We start from the raw sequence: 18,510 nt of genomic DNA, 5'->3' as shown, positions 1-18,510 counted from the left end.
GAAAGAGACAAGCTTTCAAGCTTCACAGGCCCCTTCCTCAGGTCTGAGAACCTCCCAATATATAGACAGGAGTTGGGTTTAAAATTTGTTAGTCTCTAAGATGCCACAAGTACTCCTTTTCTTTTTACAGAACTCATTGATTCTGTGGCCAGTGCACTCCTTTGTCACTGTTTTGTTGAATGAACCCATCAAACCTAGCGGTTTCTCATTTCCATACAATAAAATCGTTCTCTTTGTTGGCACTAGTTTAGTCTTGTTCAGAGCAGAGAGTTGTTATGCTTTTGCCTATTATTTAACATTTAAAGAACAACAAAATGAGCCAGTGGTTGCATCTAGACAAATCCCTTGTTCAGCTCCGGGAAAAAGGGATTCTGTGAGTTGCTGCTATTGTCACATGACAATTCCTGGTTCCTTAGCATTACCACTGTCACGTGACAAGGGCTAGTGCTCCCGCTGCTGAGACTGCTGCTGCTGCCTTATTTTTTACCAGGAGCCCTAGCACGGTAGCTGCGGTTCACTTTCTTCTCTTCCTGTTTTGCATGGTAAGATTTTTCTGTTCCAAGCAAGGTGGGGGATAGTTTCAGACTGTAACTAGCTTCTTTCGGAGCGAAGACTCCAGGTAACCGAGAGAACTTGGGGAACGTGATTGTAAATCTGTGCCTTCCAGGGGTGGCAGGTTTATATAATTTTTGGTGGTGCCCAAAACCCGCCCCTGCCCAAACTCCACCCCCCACCTGCCTAAGGCTCTGGGAGGGAGTTTGGATGGGGGAGGAGGTCTGGGGTGCAGGCCCTATGCTGGGGCAGGGGATTGGGGTGCAGGGTGCAGACTCTGGGAGAGGGTGCAGAGGGAGGGGTGGTGGGGGGTGAGGGCTGTGGGGTATGGCTGCAGATGAGGAGTTTGGGGTGTGGGAGGGGCTCAGGGTGAGAGTAGGGGTGTAGGGGGTGAGGGCTCTGTCTGGGGCTGGGGGGTTGGGGTGTTAGAGAGGCTCAGGGCTGGGGCAGAGGGTTGGAGTGCAGGGGGATGAGGGCTCTGACTGGGACTGGAGATAAGGTGTCTGGGGTGCTGGAGGGGCTCAGGGCTCGGGCAGAGGGTTAGGGTGTGGGGGGATGAGGGTGCTGGCTGGGACTGGAGATGAGGGGTTTGTGGTGTTGGAGAGGCTCAGGGCTAAGTCAGGGGGTTGGAGTGCAGGGGGATGAGGGCTCTGGCTAGGACTGGGGATAAGGTGTTTGGGGTGGTGGAGGGGCTCAGGGCTAGGGTAGAGGGTTGAGGGTGTGTGTGGGGGGGTTAAAGCTCTGGCTGGGGGTGTGGGCTCTGGGGTGGGGCAGGGCTGGGGATGAGTTTAGGGTGCATGCAGGCTGCTCTGGGACAGGGCCCAGAGAGGAGGACTCCCCCAGCCCTTTCCCTGCTGGCAGCAGTGAACTCTGGGGGAGGAGCCCCCCTTTCCCGCCCCCTCAGCAGCACATTCATCCCCACCACTGTCACTGCATGTGCTCCTAGGGCCTCTCTCAGGTCCAGGAATCTCCCTCGCCTCCCCCATGGTGGGTGTGGGGGGGTGCTGCGTGCGCCTCCTCCCCTGCTGTTGCCCCTGATTGTAGCCTCACTGGAAGTGAGCAATGGGGCTGCCTCCTTGCTCAGCATGGGGCAGGAGCAATGACTGCGGGCGGGGGGGCCCCTGTGCTGGTGAAGGGTCCCGCCGGAAAAGGGAAGGGTCTGAGGTGGAAGGGCAGGCTCACAGTCAGTCTTCCCTGGCAGTCGAGAGGGGATGGGGGGCAGTAGGACCCTGCAGCAGCAGTTGCTGCAGGGAGGCAGCATGGAGCTGCACAGCAGAGGCAGGGACACTCTGCTCCGGTGGGTGGGGGCAGCAAGGGGAGGCCAGGGGACACTCGTAGGAGGCGAGGCGTGAGGTGGTGGCAGGTGGGCGGGGTCGGGGGACACCCAGCCCCAAATATTGGTGGAGCTGGGCCTCTGGGCTCTGAATATTGCTGATGCCAAGGCACCACGGGCCAATATAACTTGCCGCCTATGGCCCCTTCCACCCCCCATGTCTGCTCCATGTGTGACTGTACCGCTCAGATCTGCTGACTTTACTGACACTCACACACAGGTTCTTGGTCCTGTTAGCACATGCAGGAGCCAATCCAGGTAGGGGAGCGCCTATGCACCCGGAAATGGAAGTCACCAAATCTCCTAGCAGAGTGGGAGGAGATAGAAAGGAAGAGGGACTGAAAGAGACAGGAAAAATAATGAGAGGTGATGAGCTCCCAGTGCTACCCAGTCCTGTTACTGCATCATCACTGTGCAAATTGAGAGGAACAAGAATAAAAAGGCAGTGCCCTATCTCTGTCTAGTAACCATACAGCAGAGGAAATGCTCTGCTCTTAGGGACATTGTCAGGGAAGCTCCCCAAAGTGTAGCGTTTTATTCTGCTCCTCTACAGAAATTTGTTCAGTCTGTTAAAGGGAGGTTACACAAATGTCTTGGTTCATTTAGTTCTGGGGAAGATGCTGGGTCTGGACTGTAGTAAAGGGACCAAGTGGTTTTCAATATCAGAGTTTAGAATATCTGTGCCCAAGGAAAGCCTGAGGAGAATTTAGCTTTAAAATGGACCAAAACCCTTTATCACCCTGACAGGTTGTAGAATAGCTTCCTGTTTGTCACTCCAGATTACCTGTTATATTAATTTAGATGGAATATACGGGCTAAGATAACCCAGTCACTAAACAGTAAGAAGATCTGAAGTTTGGTATACAGAGACCTCAGCCTGGTTAGTACCATGGCAAATGCACCATTTTAACCTTTTATTAAAGATATAGAAAAGGAAAAACAGTTAAAGTGTTGAAATGTAAAGTATTAAGTAAGGCTTTCATTTTAACAACATTTCTTCTTCCCTTTCTCTCTAGCTGGAGAGAGTTTTAAAGGCAAAACCCCCTTGTTTGACAATCTCTTAGATAGTATCAAAGATGGTAATAACTATCCTTTGGGGAAAAGACAGGAAGTTAGTTGAGGTGGGCTGGAGCTATTGTGTTAAAGACCCATCCCATTTCATCTCAGGTGGTATTTTGGATTCAGCTAGAGCTGGTAGGGAGGGTGATGTCATTTGTATCCCTCTTGCTACGGGAGGAAGCACAGGCAGGAATGTCTGTGAGGGGAGGGCTCCTGCCTCATACTGAGAATGAGGGGTGATCAGCAGGTTATCTCAAGTGCTTATATACGAATGCACAAAGCCTTGGAAACAAGCAGGGAGAACTGGAGTTCCTGGTGATGTCAAGGAATTATGACGTGATTGGAATAACAGAAACTTGGTGGGATAACTCACATGACTGGAGTACTGTCATGGATGGTTATAAACTGTTCAGGCATGGCAGAAAAGGTGGGGAAGTAGCACTGTATGTAAGGGAGCAGTATGACTGCTCAGAGCTCCAGTACGAAACTGCAGAAAAACCTGAGTCTCTCTGGATTAAGTTTAAAAGTGTGAGCAACAAGAGTGATGTAGTGATGGGAGTCTGCTATAGACCACCGGACTAGGGGGATGAGGTGGATGAGGCTTTCTTCCGGCAGCTCGCAGAAACTATGAGATCGCACGCCCTGATTCTCATGGGTGACTTTAATTTTCCTGATATCTGCTGGGAGAGCAATACAGCGGTGCATAGACAATCCAGGAAGTTTTTGGAAAGCGTAAGGGACAATTTCCTGGTGCAAGTGCTAGAGGAGCCAACTGTGGGGGAGCTTTTCTTGACCTGCTGCTCACAAACCGGGAAGAATTAGTGGGGGAAGCAAAAGTGGATGGGAATCTGGGAGGCAGTGACCATGAGTTGGTTGAGTTCAGGATCCTGACACAGGGAAGAAAGGTAAGCAGCAGGGTACGGACCCTGGACTTCAGGAAAGCAGACTTCGACTCCCTCAGGGAACGGATGGGTAGGATCCCCTGGGAGACTAACATGAAGGGGAAAGGAGTCCAGGAGAGCTGGCTGTATTTCAAGGAATCCCTGTTGAGGTTACAGGGACAAACCATCCCGATGTGTCGAAAGAATAGTAAATATGGCAGGCGACCAGCTTGGCTTAACGGTGAAATCCTAGCGGATTTTAAACATAAAAAAGAAGCTTACAAGAAGTGGAAGGTTGGACATATGACCAGGGAAGAGTATAAAAATATTGCTCGGGCATGTAGGAATGAAATCAGGAGGGCCAAATCGCACCTGGAGCTGCAGCTAGCGAGAGATGTTAAGAGTAACAAGAAGGGTTTCTTCAGGTATGTTGGCAACAAGAAGAAAGCCAAGGAAAGTGTGGGCCCCTTAATGAATGAGGGAGGCAACCTAGTGACAGAGGATGTGGAAAAAGCTAATGTACTCAATGCTTTTTTTGCCTCTGTCTTCACTAACAAGGTCAGCTCCCAGACTACTGCGCTGGGCATCACAACATGGGGAATAGATGGCCAGCCCTCTGTGGAGAAAGAGGTGGTTAGGGACTATTTAGAAAAGCTGAACGTGCACAAGTCCATGGGGCCGGATGAGTTGCATCCGAGAGTGCTAAAGGAACTGGCGGCTGTGATTGCAGAGCCATTGGCCATTATCTTTGAAAACTCGTGGCGAACGGGGGAAGTCCCGGATGACTGGAAAAAGGCTAATGTAGTGCCAATCTTTAAAAAAGGGAAGAAGGAGGATCCTGGGAACTACAGGCCAGTCAGCCTCACTTCAGTCCCCGGAAAAATCATGGAGCAGATCCTCAAAGAATCAATCCTGAAGCACTTACATGAGAGGAAAGTGATCAGGAACAGTCAGCATGGATTCACCAAGGGAAGGTCATGCCTGACTAATCTAATCACCTTCTGTGATGAGATTACTGGTTCTGTGGATGAAGGGAAAGCAGTGGATGTATTGTTTCTTGACTTTAGCAAAGCTTTTGACACGGTCTCCCACAGTATTCTTGTCAGCAAGTTAAAGAAGTACGGGCTGGATGAATGCACTATAAAGTGGGTAGAAAGTTGGCTAGATTGTCGGGCTCAACGGGTAGTGATCAATGGCTCCATGTCTAGTTGGCAGCCGGTGTCAAGTGGAGTACCCCAGGGGTCGGTCCTCAGGCCGGTTTTGTTCAATATCTTCATAAATGATCTGGAGGATGGTGTGGATTGCACGCTCAGCAAATTTGCGGATGATACTAAACTGGGAGGAGTGGTAGATACGCTGGAGGGCAGGGATAGGATACAGAGGGACCTAGACAAATTGGAGGATTGGGCCAAAAGAAATCTGATGAGGTTCAATAAGGATAAGTGCAGGGTCCTGCACTTAGGACGGAAGAACCCAATGCACAGCTACAGACTAGGGACCGAATGGCTAGGCAGCAGTTCTGCGGAAAAGGACCTAGGGGTGACAGTGGACGAGAAGCTGGATATGAGTCAGCAGTGTGCCCTTGTTGCCAAGAAGGCCAGTGGCATTTTGGGATGTATAAGTAGGGGCATAGCGAGCAGATCGAGGGACGTGATCGTCCCCCTCTATTCGACATTGGTGAGGCCTCATCTGGAGTACTGTGTCCAGTTTTGGGCCCCACACTACAAGAAGAATGTGGATAAATTGGAAAGAGTCCAGCGAAGGGCAACAAAAATGATTAGGGGTCTGGAACCCATGACTTATGAGGAGAGGCTGAGGGAACTGGGATTATTTAGTCTGCAGAAGAGAAGAATGAGGGGGGATTTGATAGGTGCTTTCAACTACCTGAGAGGTGGTTCCAAAGAGGTTGGTTCTAGACTATTCTCAGTGGTAGAAGAGGGCAGGACAAGGAGTAATGGTCTCAAGTTGCAGTGGGGGAGGTTTAGGTTGGATATTAGGAAAAACTTTTTCACTAGGAGGGTGGTGAAACACTGGAATGTGTTGCCTAGGGAGGTGGTGGAATCTCCTTCCTTAGAAGTTTTTAAGGTCAGGCTTGACAAAGCCCTGGCTGGGATGATTTAATTGGGTATGGGTCCTGCTTTTGAGCAGGGGGTTGAACTAGATGACCTCCTGAGGTCCCTTCCAACCCTGATATTCTATGATTCTGTGCTAGCCTGGTCTAGTCAGGAAATCTCTTGGGATGACAAAAACTCAGCATCCCAAGAGGTGGTGGGGGGTAGCAGCTGTGATGGTGAAGTTTGCTTCAGTAGTGTCTCTCTGTTCTTCTATCTATTCTAGTCCTCCCAAAGTCTCTTTCTTTCAGGACCAAAAAAAGGGAGTGATGCATGCCAGTGACGCTTGAGGAAGCAGCTATGTGTTTAACCTAGGCAGAGAGGGACCTTTAAGGTGGGAGGGGCCCTCTGCAAAGACTTTGAGCAGGAGAATGACCAGATTCTGCTATCAGTGGTGAAGGATTTATTTGTCCATGTTTAGTAGGAGCTTTGTGGTCTCTGGTGTTCCCAGGGTGACTTTAGCTCTGCGTTCTTCTCTGGTTCCTGGAAGGTAGAAACAGTCTACGCAATATCTTTCAAGCAGCCCAAAAATAACTGAGTAATTTGTGTTTGTCTCTTCTTTGGAGTTTTTCTTTCTTTTTTTTCATCCATCCATCCATCCATCCATCCATCCATCCATCCATCCATCCATCTATCTAATCTTCCCACTCTCATTTTATGCTCTATCCCTCTCCCTGCTTATTTCCTTCTCTCTCAGTCCCCCTTGCCTTTCCTGAATCATGCTTTCTCCTCCCTTTCCCCATCTTCTCTCTTAATATTTTACCCCACTCTTCATCCTTTAATACTCTCTTCACCTCCCCACCAACAGTTTCCTCACCTTCCTCACTCAGCCCAGTTTCTCATTCAGATGTCCCAAAATTGCCACTCTTAGGTCATGACCCCCCCCATTCCAGTCTACCCCACACAAATCATACATCATCCACGCTGTCACATACAGACCTAGCCACTTACACACCAGTCATCCTGCCATTCTACCCCTCAGGCCCATATCTCTCACACATTAGTCACCTTACTATTCAGACCCCCAGTCACACGCCAACCTACTTTCTTCTTTGGCTAGTGGAATGTCTCCCACAGAGACCCTGAGGTCGTTCCCAGCAGTCCCATCCACATGGAAGTGGCAGAGATAGTTTTCCCTGGTCTCCATGGAAGAGTAGAGTAAGAGTGGGGAGAACAGGAGTTGGCCTCTTTCCTTCAGGTCAGGGAAAGTTTGAGCCCCTTACTGAATGGGGGAGGCAACCTAGTGACAGAGGATGTGGAAAAAGCTAATGTACTCAATGCTTTTTTTGCCTCTGTCTTCACAAACAAGGTCAGCTCTCAGACTACTGCACTGGGCAGCACAGTATGGGGAGGAGGTGACCAGCCCTCTGTGGAGAAAGAAGTGGTTCAGGACTATTTAGAAAAGCTAGATGAGCACAAGTCCATGGGGCCAGATGCACTGCATCCAATGGTGCTAAAGGAGTTGGCGGATGTGATTGCAGAGCCATTGGTCATTATCTTTGAAAACTCATGACAATTGGGGGAGGTCCCGGATGACTGGAAAAAGGCTAATGTAGCACCCATCTTTAAAAAAGGGAAGAAGGAGGGTCCGGGGAACTACAGGCCAGTCAGCCTCAGCTCAGTCCCTAGAAAAATCATGGAGCAGGTCTTCAAGGAATCAATTTTGAAGCACTTTGAGGAGAGGAACGTGATCAGGAAAGTCAGCATGGATTCACGAAGGGCAAGTCATGCCTGGCTAACCTAATTGCCTTCTATGATGAGAACTGGCTCTGTGGATGAGGGGAAAGTAGTGGACCTGTTATTCCTTGACTTTAACAAAGCTTTTGATATGATCTCTCACAGTATTCTTTCCAGCATGTGAAAGAAGTATGGGCTGGATGAATGGACTGTAAGGTGGATAGAAAGCTGGCTAGATCATCAGGCTCAGCAGGTAGTGATCAATGGTTCCGTGTCTAGTTGGCAGCCGGTATCAAGCGGAGTGCCCCAAGGGTTGGTCCTGGGGCCGGTTTTGTTCAATATCTTCATTAATGATCTGTAGAATCACCTGGATTGCACCCTCAGCAAGTTTGCAGATGACACTAAACTGGGAGGAGTGGTAGATACGCTGGAGGGTAGGAATAGGATACAGAGGGCCCTAGACAAATTGGAGGATTGGGCCAAAAGAAATCTGATGAGGTTCAACAAGGACAAGTGCAGAGTCCTGCACTTAGGATGGAAGAATCCCATGCACAGCTACAGACTAGGGACTGAGTGGCTAGGCAGCAGTTCTGCAGAAAATGACCTAGGGGATACAGTGGACGAAAAGCTGGATATGAGTCAACAGTGTGCTCTTGTCGCCAAGAAGGCTAATGGCATTTTGGGCTGTATAGGTAGGAGCATTGCCAGCAGATTGAGGGACATGATCATTCCCCTCTATTCGGCATTGGTGAGGCCTCCTCTGGAGTACTGGGTCCAATTTTGGGCCCCACACTACAAGGAGGATTTGGAAAGAGTCCAGTGGAGGGCAACAAAAATTATTAGGGGGCTGGAGCACATGACATATGAGGAGAGGCTGAGGGAACTGCGATTATTTAGTCTGCAGAAGAGAAGAATGAGGGGGGATTTGATAGCTGCTTTCAACTACCTGAAAGGGGGTTCCAAAGGGGATGGAGCTAGGCTGTTCTCAGTGCTAGCAGATGACAGAACAAGGAGTCATGGTCTCAAGTTGCAGTGGGGGGAGGTTTAGGTTGGATATTAGGAAAAACTTTTTCACTAGGAGGGTGGTGAAGCACTGGAATGCGTTACCTAGGGAGGTGGTGGAATCTCCTTCCTTAGAGGTTTTTAAGGTCAGGCTTGACAAGCCCTGGCTGGGATGATTTAGTTGGGGATCGGTCCTGCTTTGAGCAGGGGGGTGGACTAGATGACCTCCTGAGGTCCCTTCCAACCCTGATATTCTGTGATTCTATGGACAAGTGAGTGGGAGCAGGCAGTGCTAGCATAGAACAGGACATTGTTCCTTCTCTTCAGCAGCCCTGTGGTCTAGATAGGGGGTCACCACCATCAGCAAATGCCTGGTGGCATGCTCCCTGTTATGTATTCACTCCTGATAGCTCCAAAAGCTTGTGGGAAGAGACTGTATTCCCCTATCTCCTCCATTTGGGAAGGAGGATCAGAGATACCACACCACTGCCAATCTCCCTCTTCCCAGGGCTTCCAAGGGGGAAAAAACTGTGACATTAACCTGTCACTGGTCAGTCACACACATAGAATGGCTGTTCCTCCACTCTTGGGGCTGGTTCTGTTCTCTAGCAGGCCCTGGTCTCTAACCGGCTGGGTTAGAGATGTGCAAATGGCACAGTAATACTCTGCCATAGTCCCCCATGGTGTGGAGATCTCTGAATCTCCTACAAGTGGCACAACACACTTAACAGCACATCTAACTTTCCCAGGAGCTATTTCCTTTCCATGAAGATGAAATGTCCCCCCAGCAAAGAGAGGGCCAGGGTTTTTTGTAGCAAGATGTGACAAACCTTGATCTTGCTCATTTTTCCTACCCTGAGCAGAATTTCCAGTTAAAAAACCAGATATAATCTCCCTCATAGAACGAGAGGAAGAGCCGTGGGTTCCTGATCTTCTGGACTACGAGGAAAAGGAGATGCTGAGTGGCACCTGTGCAGGTGAGGAATAAGCTCAACTGTCTGGAGAACTGTCAGTGAGCAGAATAAAACTCTGGAATTCCTCCAGAAATGCTGTGAGCTGGCACCATTTTGTCCCATTATTGTAACCAATACTCATCATGTTCTCAAGACAGATATCTCTGAGGACTTCCCAGCCATACTGATTAATTTCAGGTGGGCGTCTGTGACCTCACTTGTTGTTCTGCTGAGAGTTCAGATGGAATGTGGAGGGAGAATAGGGCCTCTCCCCCTCTTTGGGGGAAGAATCTGCTCTCAGTTTATGATTTAGTCCTGTTTGAAACCTGGAACGCTTCTAGTCCTGAAACCATATTTCAAGCTAGACTGTGAGCACTCTGGGACAGGGACTCTACTTATTAGTTGTTTGTACAGTGTCTAGGGAGTGGGTCCCTGATTGGGTCTCCCAGGAGCTGTGGTCAACTTGATTTCTTTTGATTGACTAAATTTTAAAAAAATCAATTCTTCCTTTAAACAATATAACTTAATTTATAACATTTCCTCTAAAATTCGTTACTGGTGCTTTTCTGCTGTGCTGTTTATTCAGAAGGTTCTTTTCACCATTCTTTTACTATCTTATGGGTAACCTGTAAAAAAAACAGTAGGTACAATGTGTTCATATGGAAATATGATATTCCCTTTCCCAAGGTTTCCTTTTTCTCCAGTCACTCTTCTCTAGATTCTCATTTTATTCTAACAGGTGATGGGATTGTGAATGAGAATGAGGAGGAGAATCCACACCAGGACAGTCATGAGTCAATGGAACCACATGGCACGTTATCAGGAGCATCCCAAAGGAATATTTCCCAGTGTCCTGAGCAGGATAAAGCTTGTGAGGGTCAGCACAGATCAGAAAGGCACCAAAGAACTCCTCCAGGAAAGAGACGAGGTAAATCAACTGCATGTGAAATAGGTTTTAGGAAACTGCCAGACATTATCCACCTAGGAAATCCCAAAATGGGGAAATCAGTAATATGTGATGACTGTGGGAAAAGCTTCCGGCTGAGATCAAACCTCAGACAGCATCAAAGGATTCACACTGGAGAGAAACCCTTTGGATGTGCTGAGTGTGGGGAAAGCTTCCGGCAGCGCTCACATCTTATTCAGCATAAGACAAAGCACACGGGGGAGAGACCCTATGAATGTACCGAGTGTGGGAAAAGCTTCAGTATGAGCTCAAAACTCATTCGGCATCAGATAATCCACACAGGAGAAAAACCCTATAAATGTGGTGAGTGTGGCAAGAGCTTCATTGGGAACTCACAGCTTATCCTGCACCAGAGAGTCCACACGGGTGAGAGACCCTACAAATGTGGTGACTGTGGGAAGAGCTTCAGTGTGAGCTCAGCCCTTACTCAACATCAGAGAACCCATACTGGAGAGAAACCTTATGAATGCGCTGAGTGTGGGGAAAGCTTCCGGCAGCGCTCGCACCTCATTCAGCATCAGAGAATTCATACGGGTGAGAGACCCTATGAGTGTTCCGAGTGTGGGAAGAGCTTCAGTGTGAGCTCTGCCCTCATTCAGCATCAGAGATTTCACACGGGGGAAAGACCTTATGAGTGTGCTGAGTGTGGGAAAAGCTTCACAGTGAGCTCACACCTGATACAGCACCGGAGAGTTCATACAGGGGAAAAGCCCTATGAATGTGCTGACTGTGGGAAAGGCTTCCTTTGGAGATCAGCCCTTCTCCGACATCAGAGAATCCACACAGGACAGAAACCCTATGAGTGTACTGAGTGTGGTGAAAGCTTCCGTCAGAGCGCGCATCTTATTCAGCATCAGAGAATCCACACTGGGGAGAGACCCTATGAATGTGTCGACTGTGGAAAGGGCTTCACTGTGAGCTCTGCCCTCATTCGACATCAGAGAATCCACATGGGAGGGAAACCCTAAAAATGGGCTGAAAGCTTCATGTCAGATATCCCTCCAGAGTCTCCCAATGGATAGTAGCCAGGCATGTTTCTTGCTTTGAGTCCATAAGGCTCTTCTCTTTTCACAGAGAATGAAAAATGCCTTGCTGAGGATGGTCAAGTTAAACAAAGAGGAAATGTTGGTGTAGAGAGATGAGTCATATAGGGGCCTGAGGTGTGGAGAGGAATGTATGGTGGGAGCCAGAGCCAGAGACCAGGAGGTGCTGTGGGCAGCAGGAGGATGGAACATTTGGAGATAAAAGGGAAGCTGGTGGTATAATTGGAGAGAAGTCATGTTGTGAAGGTTATCAATAAACATACATTTAAGAGAAAAGATAAAATTGCCCTTTCCCCTATGCCCAGGATGGGCTTTAGACAATTTATAGTGAGATTTTCACAGTCAAATGGGGCTTTTGGTGTATTTCAGGACTCATTGCTATGTAATATCAAGATGAGTGGGATAGGAGTAGGGCTGTTTTATTTCTGGCTCTGCTAGGGATTGTTTTCTAGTGGTTTAGGGAAGGAGGTGGAGAGTCAGGGCTCTTGGGTTCTACTTCCAACTCTGTCATTGATTTTTTTTTTCTGTGACCTTAGCTCACTTCACCTTGCTGTACCTAGGTTTTCCTGTCTGTAAAACTGAGATAATATTAATCACCTACATCACAGGGAGATTGTACTAGTTAATATCTATATTACAGTAGTGCCCATAGGCCCCAATGACAGTCATGGCCTCATTGTATTAGGTGCTGCACGAACAGGATTACATGGTTCCTGTCTGGAAGAGTTTACAGTTTAAAAAAACAGCTTATTTTTTGGGATTCTCTTGTACCTGTTACTAACTTGGAATATTAACAGAGTTATGGGATTAAGGATTCTTTTAGTTTTTCCTCTGAGTGTGGTTACTGCTGCATCTGGAAATGCTACAGCCTATGAGTTTTTAATTCTCGTTTCAAAAAACATCATCTTCATTATTTTTTAAATTGCTTAAAAATCCATGTCTCCTCCAGTTGCCTGGAAATTTTCTCACTGTCAAGAAGTATGTCAAAAAGATCCCAAAATAGGGTTAGCATTAATCACTATATCCAGCCCATTTACAAATGCTTGTGAACACCAGGAATCGGGTACGTGGAAACACAAGGGATCATTCAGGTTCTGGCTGTATTAAAGAAATTGCATCAATATAATAACTGTAGATGTGCTGCACAGCACAAATTGGGGCTGTCATCAGAGCAGCTCAGTCTGGTAACATAGACATAGTGACACCGGTGCAAATTTCCTTATTGTATACAGGGTCTTAGAACTGGCATGGCTCCTTCCTGAGAGACTGGTTATGTGGACACTTCAGCTGGAGACAGCGTACCCTGTCTTCTTCTTTCTGGAGTGTCTTCAGCACTATTCTTCTCTCTGTGGCTTCCATTTATCTTTAAGAATTTAGCAAATTTTCTTTGTTTAAACGGAACAGCCAGAGCTTGTTTTCAGATGTTCTGGCCAGACTCCATCTCAGGCTTTTGGCTCCCATCAGATGTCCGGATTTTGTCTTGTAGTACATTTTGGAATCCCTCAATTTCCTGTTCTGTCCCTTTCTCTGGATTAACCCCCCTCCCCCCAAAGCATACTCCACTGGCCTATTTTCTCTCAAAGGCCCCCCCTTGGAGGTTCTGGGTCCATAAAACTCAAGCACCAATGACAGACCACTTGTGATCATCTGAATATTGTCTGCTAATTGAAGTTATAAGATTCCACTGTATGGTGTTATTAACACGTTCCAAACTGAGGCTGGCAAACAGGTCTGTCTCAAACAAAGGAATGTGTGCTCTGCTTAATTTGTATTTATATCTGTGTAGAGGTGTATGTACATTGTTTGTGAACTTCAAGTTGAACATGTAGTTAACAGTTCACTCCCCATCCAGGGTATGTGACTTGGCCAGAGAGCCAAACCACAGAAGACCCAGAGAGGGAGTCAGGAGAAAGCGCTGGCTTGCACTGGCCCTCGCAGAGCCAAGTGGCCACAAAGGTGGGTATGAGTGACAAGGATCCCTTGCAGCATCACACCCTGACTTCCTCTCTGGGTTTCCTTTGGGTTGGCCCTCTATGCAAATCACATTATGGTAATGATAGCTCTAGCATGCGTGGGCCGGGTCCTCTTTGGTAGAGCTGTCTTACAATGGTTGTTTCAATAGACTCCGAGCACCCATCTCTGGAATGGGAGGTCACTGCTTGTGAGTCACCAGAAGGGAATACATGTAGATGACATATCTTGAACAACCACAGTTGCTGTAGAGTAAGTTACCATTCTTTTCTCTTTGCCCTGGGCAGCCCTAATTTGCCATGTGGCCCCAAATCAGGGAGCTACAAATGGTTCCATGGTCCCCTCTTTTCATTCCGTCCAAGTGCAATTCAGGTAGAGTGAAGAATCTAGGTCCAAGTGTCTAGCTTATCTACTACAGCTACCCATTGCCCAAAAGTGCACCATAAATTCTGTCCTGATCCACTTACTGGCATAGTGATTTTCAGGCCTTTTTGACCATGCATGTGGAACACTTAAAAAAAATTACCTTTGAACAGAAATGGTATTTCAACCTTAATTCTGCTGCAGCTGTGAAGCTGCTCCATAACCTACAAACTGTATCCAGTGCTACTCTCCAACCAAACCATCTATGCAGATGAAGTGGTATCTAACCTGTAACACAGACATACCCAGGCAGGTATATTACCCCTGTGTCTCGCCATCTTCTTAATATTTCACCAAAGCGGGTTATGTCTGGTCTCTGCCAAAAGCTAAGAACTAGCTGATTGTTATGGTTATTGTGAGATGTTTGTACAGGAAAATAGTTTTAGAGTTATGTAACATGCAGAATATGATGTTCCAAAACTGTTGGAAGTGAAACTTGTCATCTGAGGCAGGGAGTCTGAGTGTTGACTCTGTCAACATTGAAAACAATTGACGTGGAGCCAGCCCGAGTCCCGTGTTTGCTGTCTGGTTCAGATGTAGGCTTGCGCATTTACAAAGACAAAAGAGCCGCAAGAAAAGTCTCTGACTAGGGAACCCCCTGCTGTAAGAGACAATAGTCTGTAACTGTGTAAGAGAAGAGGAAAGGGCACAAGATGGTATCCATCATAGAGGTGATATTCAGCCAGTGAGAGTGTCTCATGAAAAGTGAATCCCAGCTCTTTGGACTACACAAGTGCTGTAAGGACTGACCATTGGGTGAGAAATACCTTATTAGACAGGAAAATAACTTAATAGGTATAGGCTGTAGGTTCATAGAACAATAGGGTTAGAAGGAACTTCAAGGGTCATCTAGTCTAATCCCCTGCCAAGATGCAGGATTTGTTGTGTCTATACCATCCAAGACAGATGGCTGTCCAGCCTCCTTTTGAAAACCTCCAGTGAAGAAGCTTCCACAATCTCCCTAGGCAGGAAGTTTTATATTTTTTTAACCTGTAACCTTATGTTTCCAAATCCTTTAACTTGCCTTAGTTGAATCCTTACTCAACCTTTGTTAAATAAACGTCAGTTTGGTTTTACTGTAGCTATGTCTGAGTGCCTTGTGCCAATGAAAATGCTGAACTGAAGTGAAGCCACTAAACTGGAGTGCATGGCTTCCTCGGAGTCAGCAGATGTCCAGAAGACAATGGACAGGGCACTCAAGTATAGCAAGGTGGAGTGTGCTAATTGGTAGTCTCCAGAGGGAGAGAGTGGGGGCCGCAGAGCAGTTGTGTTTCCAGCACCCAGTGGTTAGGGAGAGTTTCCCCTGGTGGGCACAGACAAGGCTCCCTCCTGCTGTGAATGGGTGGTAGTGATTTACCCCAAAAGTGTCACATACACCTAATATGTCTCTTCACCTCTACCCAGCTCCTAGTCTTGGGGAGGTGTTTTATTTTTATTTTTTTATTTCAGTTTATAACAATAGTTTGAAAGCCATCTATGATGCAAATTATCATACTAGGAAATCACCTGTAAACTAATGGGTTAAATCTCTGCATGCTGGAAGCAAAGCTCCAAATGAGGCAGTCAGAGCCGACTGAGTGGATATTATAGCAACTGGCTTGTCTTGCCTCCTGGGTTGCACTGGCTTATTACTGGGCACTAGCCTCCTGGAGGTCTGAGTTGCCATGCTTGGAGACTCTGGCTGTCCTGCGAGTCATTACTTCCTGGAAGGACCTGGCCCTCTACAGCACATTTGTTTCTTGAGATGCACTATCATAATTGCTGCAAGAGTATAGAGTTGTCTGGCTGAAGAACTACTGCTGCACTGTAAAAGCCACAGAAACATTTTAGAGACTCATAAGTCACAAAGATTTGTGTATGGCAGATTCAATTTCAGGCATTAAATGCCTTGTAAAAAGAAGTAAATTGAAAATACAGGTCTGTAGTTGACATAAATGATTTCTTATAAACAAGCAGTAATCATAATTCATCCATTCACTGTAAACTCAATCCTGTCAGTAAAGCAGGAGTCAAAACTAAATGCATCAGGGATCTTGGTAGGATTTATCAAATGAAGATCTCAATCCCTTTTGTTTCAATGGCTTTGAATTCCCAGATTTTTGGTCATCTGTTATAAATTTCAACTTTGCCAGTATTCCAAGCCTATTTCTGAATTATTGATTGATTTTCAGTTTTGGTGGAAGCGGGTGCTATTCCTGTACACAGATGCTCAGATTTCCTCCCAATAAATGCTGCCATATTGTCAATGACAGACAGTATATAAGTATTGCCTTCAGAGGGGAAAGTAAGCCGGTCCGGTCTGGTGTACCGGCAAGAGCCGGTACACAGCCAACCATACCAGCAGGCGGCAGCTTCCCCAGGTGGGCAATTTAAAAGGGCCCTGGGCTCCTGGCAGCAGCCGGAGCCCCTGGCCCTTTAAATTGCTGCCAGAGCCCTGGGGCTCCCACCCGCTTCCGCAGCTACAGCTACCATGGAGCTCCAGTGGTGATTTAAAGGTCCCCTTTGAGTTCTGCCGCGCCTGCCCACATCATGAATAAAATACCATATGAATGGGGGTGACTTTCTCCTATATGGAATGTGCTATAAGCTAGGAAACCATGAGTTCTAGTCCTAGCTGTTCTGTTAATATATCTGCATATTTCACAACTGTTTTGAGGATAGGCAACTATTATGTAACTTTAGGTTTCAGAGTAACAGCCGTGTTAGTCTGTATTCGCAAAAAGAAAAGGAGTACTTGTGGCACCTTAGAGACTAACCAGTTTCCACGGTATGCATCCGATGAAGTGAGCTGTAGCTCACGCTCAAATAAATTGGTTAGTCTCTAAGGTGCCACAAGTACTCCTTTTCTTATTATGTAACTGTTTCATTGTGATGATAACTGAGAGCTTGCACAATGTCACTTCAGGCAGAGCTAGGAATAAAAAACAGGTCTCTGTTATGACAGACCCAAATATTTCCACTTTGCCACACTGCCTCTCAGAATGAGCATGCCAAAACTGTGCTTGGCTATCTCTAACCATTAGACTGTAGTTTTCATATATTAATAAATCAAGGCCTGAAGGGGCATTATGATCATCTAAGTCTGACTTCTTGTATAACACAGGCCAAAGAACCTCACCTAGTAATCTTTGCATCAAACTTATAATTTGTGTTTGAACTAGAGCTGACGTTTTAGAAAGAATCCACCATGTCCCTAGGTATGTTATGCCAATAGCTAATTAACCTCTTTGTTAAAAATGTGCACCCTATTTCTAATCTGAATTTGTCTAGTTTCAGCTTCAGGATGGATCTCATTCAGCCTTTTTCTGACAGATTGTGTGGTGTATTGAAAATTGTCTTAAAATTATAACCTATCACTTTAAATTCTCAGGGATTTTCCTGGTCCTGCTTCCAGGTTAGTAGTGGCTGTGACGTTGCACTCCATATGTTTATGGAAATATGCTTATGAATGTGAATATACTGTAACTGGAGTATGCTTTATGCAAAAGGTCTCTTTTAAGGTATCATTACAAAGCTTATAATTTACTGAATGTGTTCATCCTATTTGTATGAATGTATCATTCTTGTGTCTGAAGCTAGAAATATGAAGTACTACTCTAAAGTCCTGTTGTAATTATGCAAAATGTGGTCCATTAATGGTGGTTTAGAATCTTGATGGCTCCCATTAACCAGGACAATTGGTTGTAAATGGCTCCGTTTATTTGTAAGACTTCCTGTGTTCATGTGAGTCAGGCTGGAAAGAATGGAGGCTTGGGGTCTCACAGGACATGTGCCCATGTCACTTGGTATTGGAATCCATCTTAAACCTGGTACTTTTCCATTTAGAAGGAGGGGTGGGGACCCAGAGAGACAAAATATTCCCTCCTTGTGCCAAAGCCATAAAAGGAGGTGGACCAGAACAAAGCGGGCTGCCAGTCATGAGAAATCCCCTAGTTACCACCTGAGATGGAACTAACAAGAACTGTACCAGGGGAAAGGATTGGGCCCAGACTAGGAAGGAATCTAGTCTGTGAAAGAAGCTTATTGGAACATCTCTGAGGGTGAGATTTACCTGTATTCAGTTTCTTAAATGTATTAGGCTTAGACTTGTGTGTTTTGTTTTATTTTTCTTGGTAACTTACTTTGTTCTGTCTGTTATTCCTTGAAACCACTTAAATTCTTTTTATACTTAATAAAATCACTTTTGTTTATTATTAAACCCAGAATAAGTGATTAATAGCTGGGGGAGCAAACAGCTGTGCGTATCTCTCTCTCTGTGTTATAGAGGGCGGACAATTCATGAGTTTACCCTATATAAGCTTTATACAGAGTAAAACGGATTTATTTGGGGTTTGGATCCCACTGGGAATTGGGTGTCTGGGTAGAGGAGATAGGTAACCTGCTGAGTGGTTTTCAGTTAAAGCCTGCAGCTTTGGGGACGTGGTTCAGATCTGGGTCTGTGTTGCAGCAGACTAGCGTGTCTGGCTCAACAAGGCAGGGTTCTGGAGTCCCAAGCCATCAGGGAAAATGGGCTTGGAGGTAATTTCAGCACATCAGGT

The 18,510-nt window shown here is 46.5% G+C and overlaps 2 protein-coding genes across 2 annotated transcripts in view; both read left to right on the top strand.

The window, feature by feature from the left end:
* Nucleotides 1–475: 475 nt before the first annotated feature.
* Nucleotides 476–18,510, top strand: part of HMOX2 (heme oxygenase 2) — a 57,592-nt gene continuing 39,557 nt past the window's right edge. The window contains exons 1-3 of the mRNA XM_073362763.1: nt 476–542; nt 9,518–9,592; nt 10,308–10,496. The gene's annotated coding sequence lies outside the window, so the exon portion shown is untranslated. The remainder of the gene's footprint in view (nt 543–9,517; nt 9,593–10,307; nt 10,497–18,510) is intronic.
* On the top strand, nt 10,504–18,170 carry LOC140918416 (uncharacterized). Its single transcript, XM_073362766.1, has one exon. It carries the CDS (start codon nt 10,565–10,567, stop codon nt 11,501–11,503), a length of 939 nt encoding a protein of 312 aa, XP_073218867.1. The 5' UTR covers nt 10,504–10,564; the 3' UTR covers nt 11,504–18,170.

This window comes from Lepidochelys kempii, chromosome 10 (genome assembly GCF_965140265.1).
Source record: "Lepidochelys kempii isolate rLepKem1 chromosome 10, rLepKem1.hap2, whole genome shotgun sequence".
NCBI lineage: Eukaryota > Metazoa > Chordata > Testudines > Cheloniidae > Lepidochelys > Lepidochelys kempii.
The sequence above is the reverse complement of the archived record's forward strand: the minus strand, read 5'-3'. Positions and strand labels throughout refer to the sequence as shown.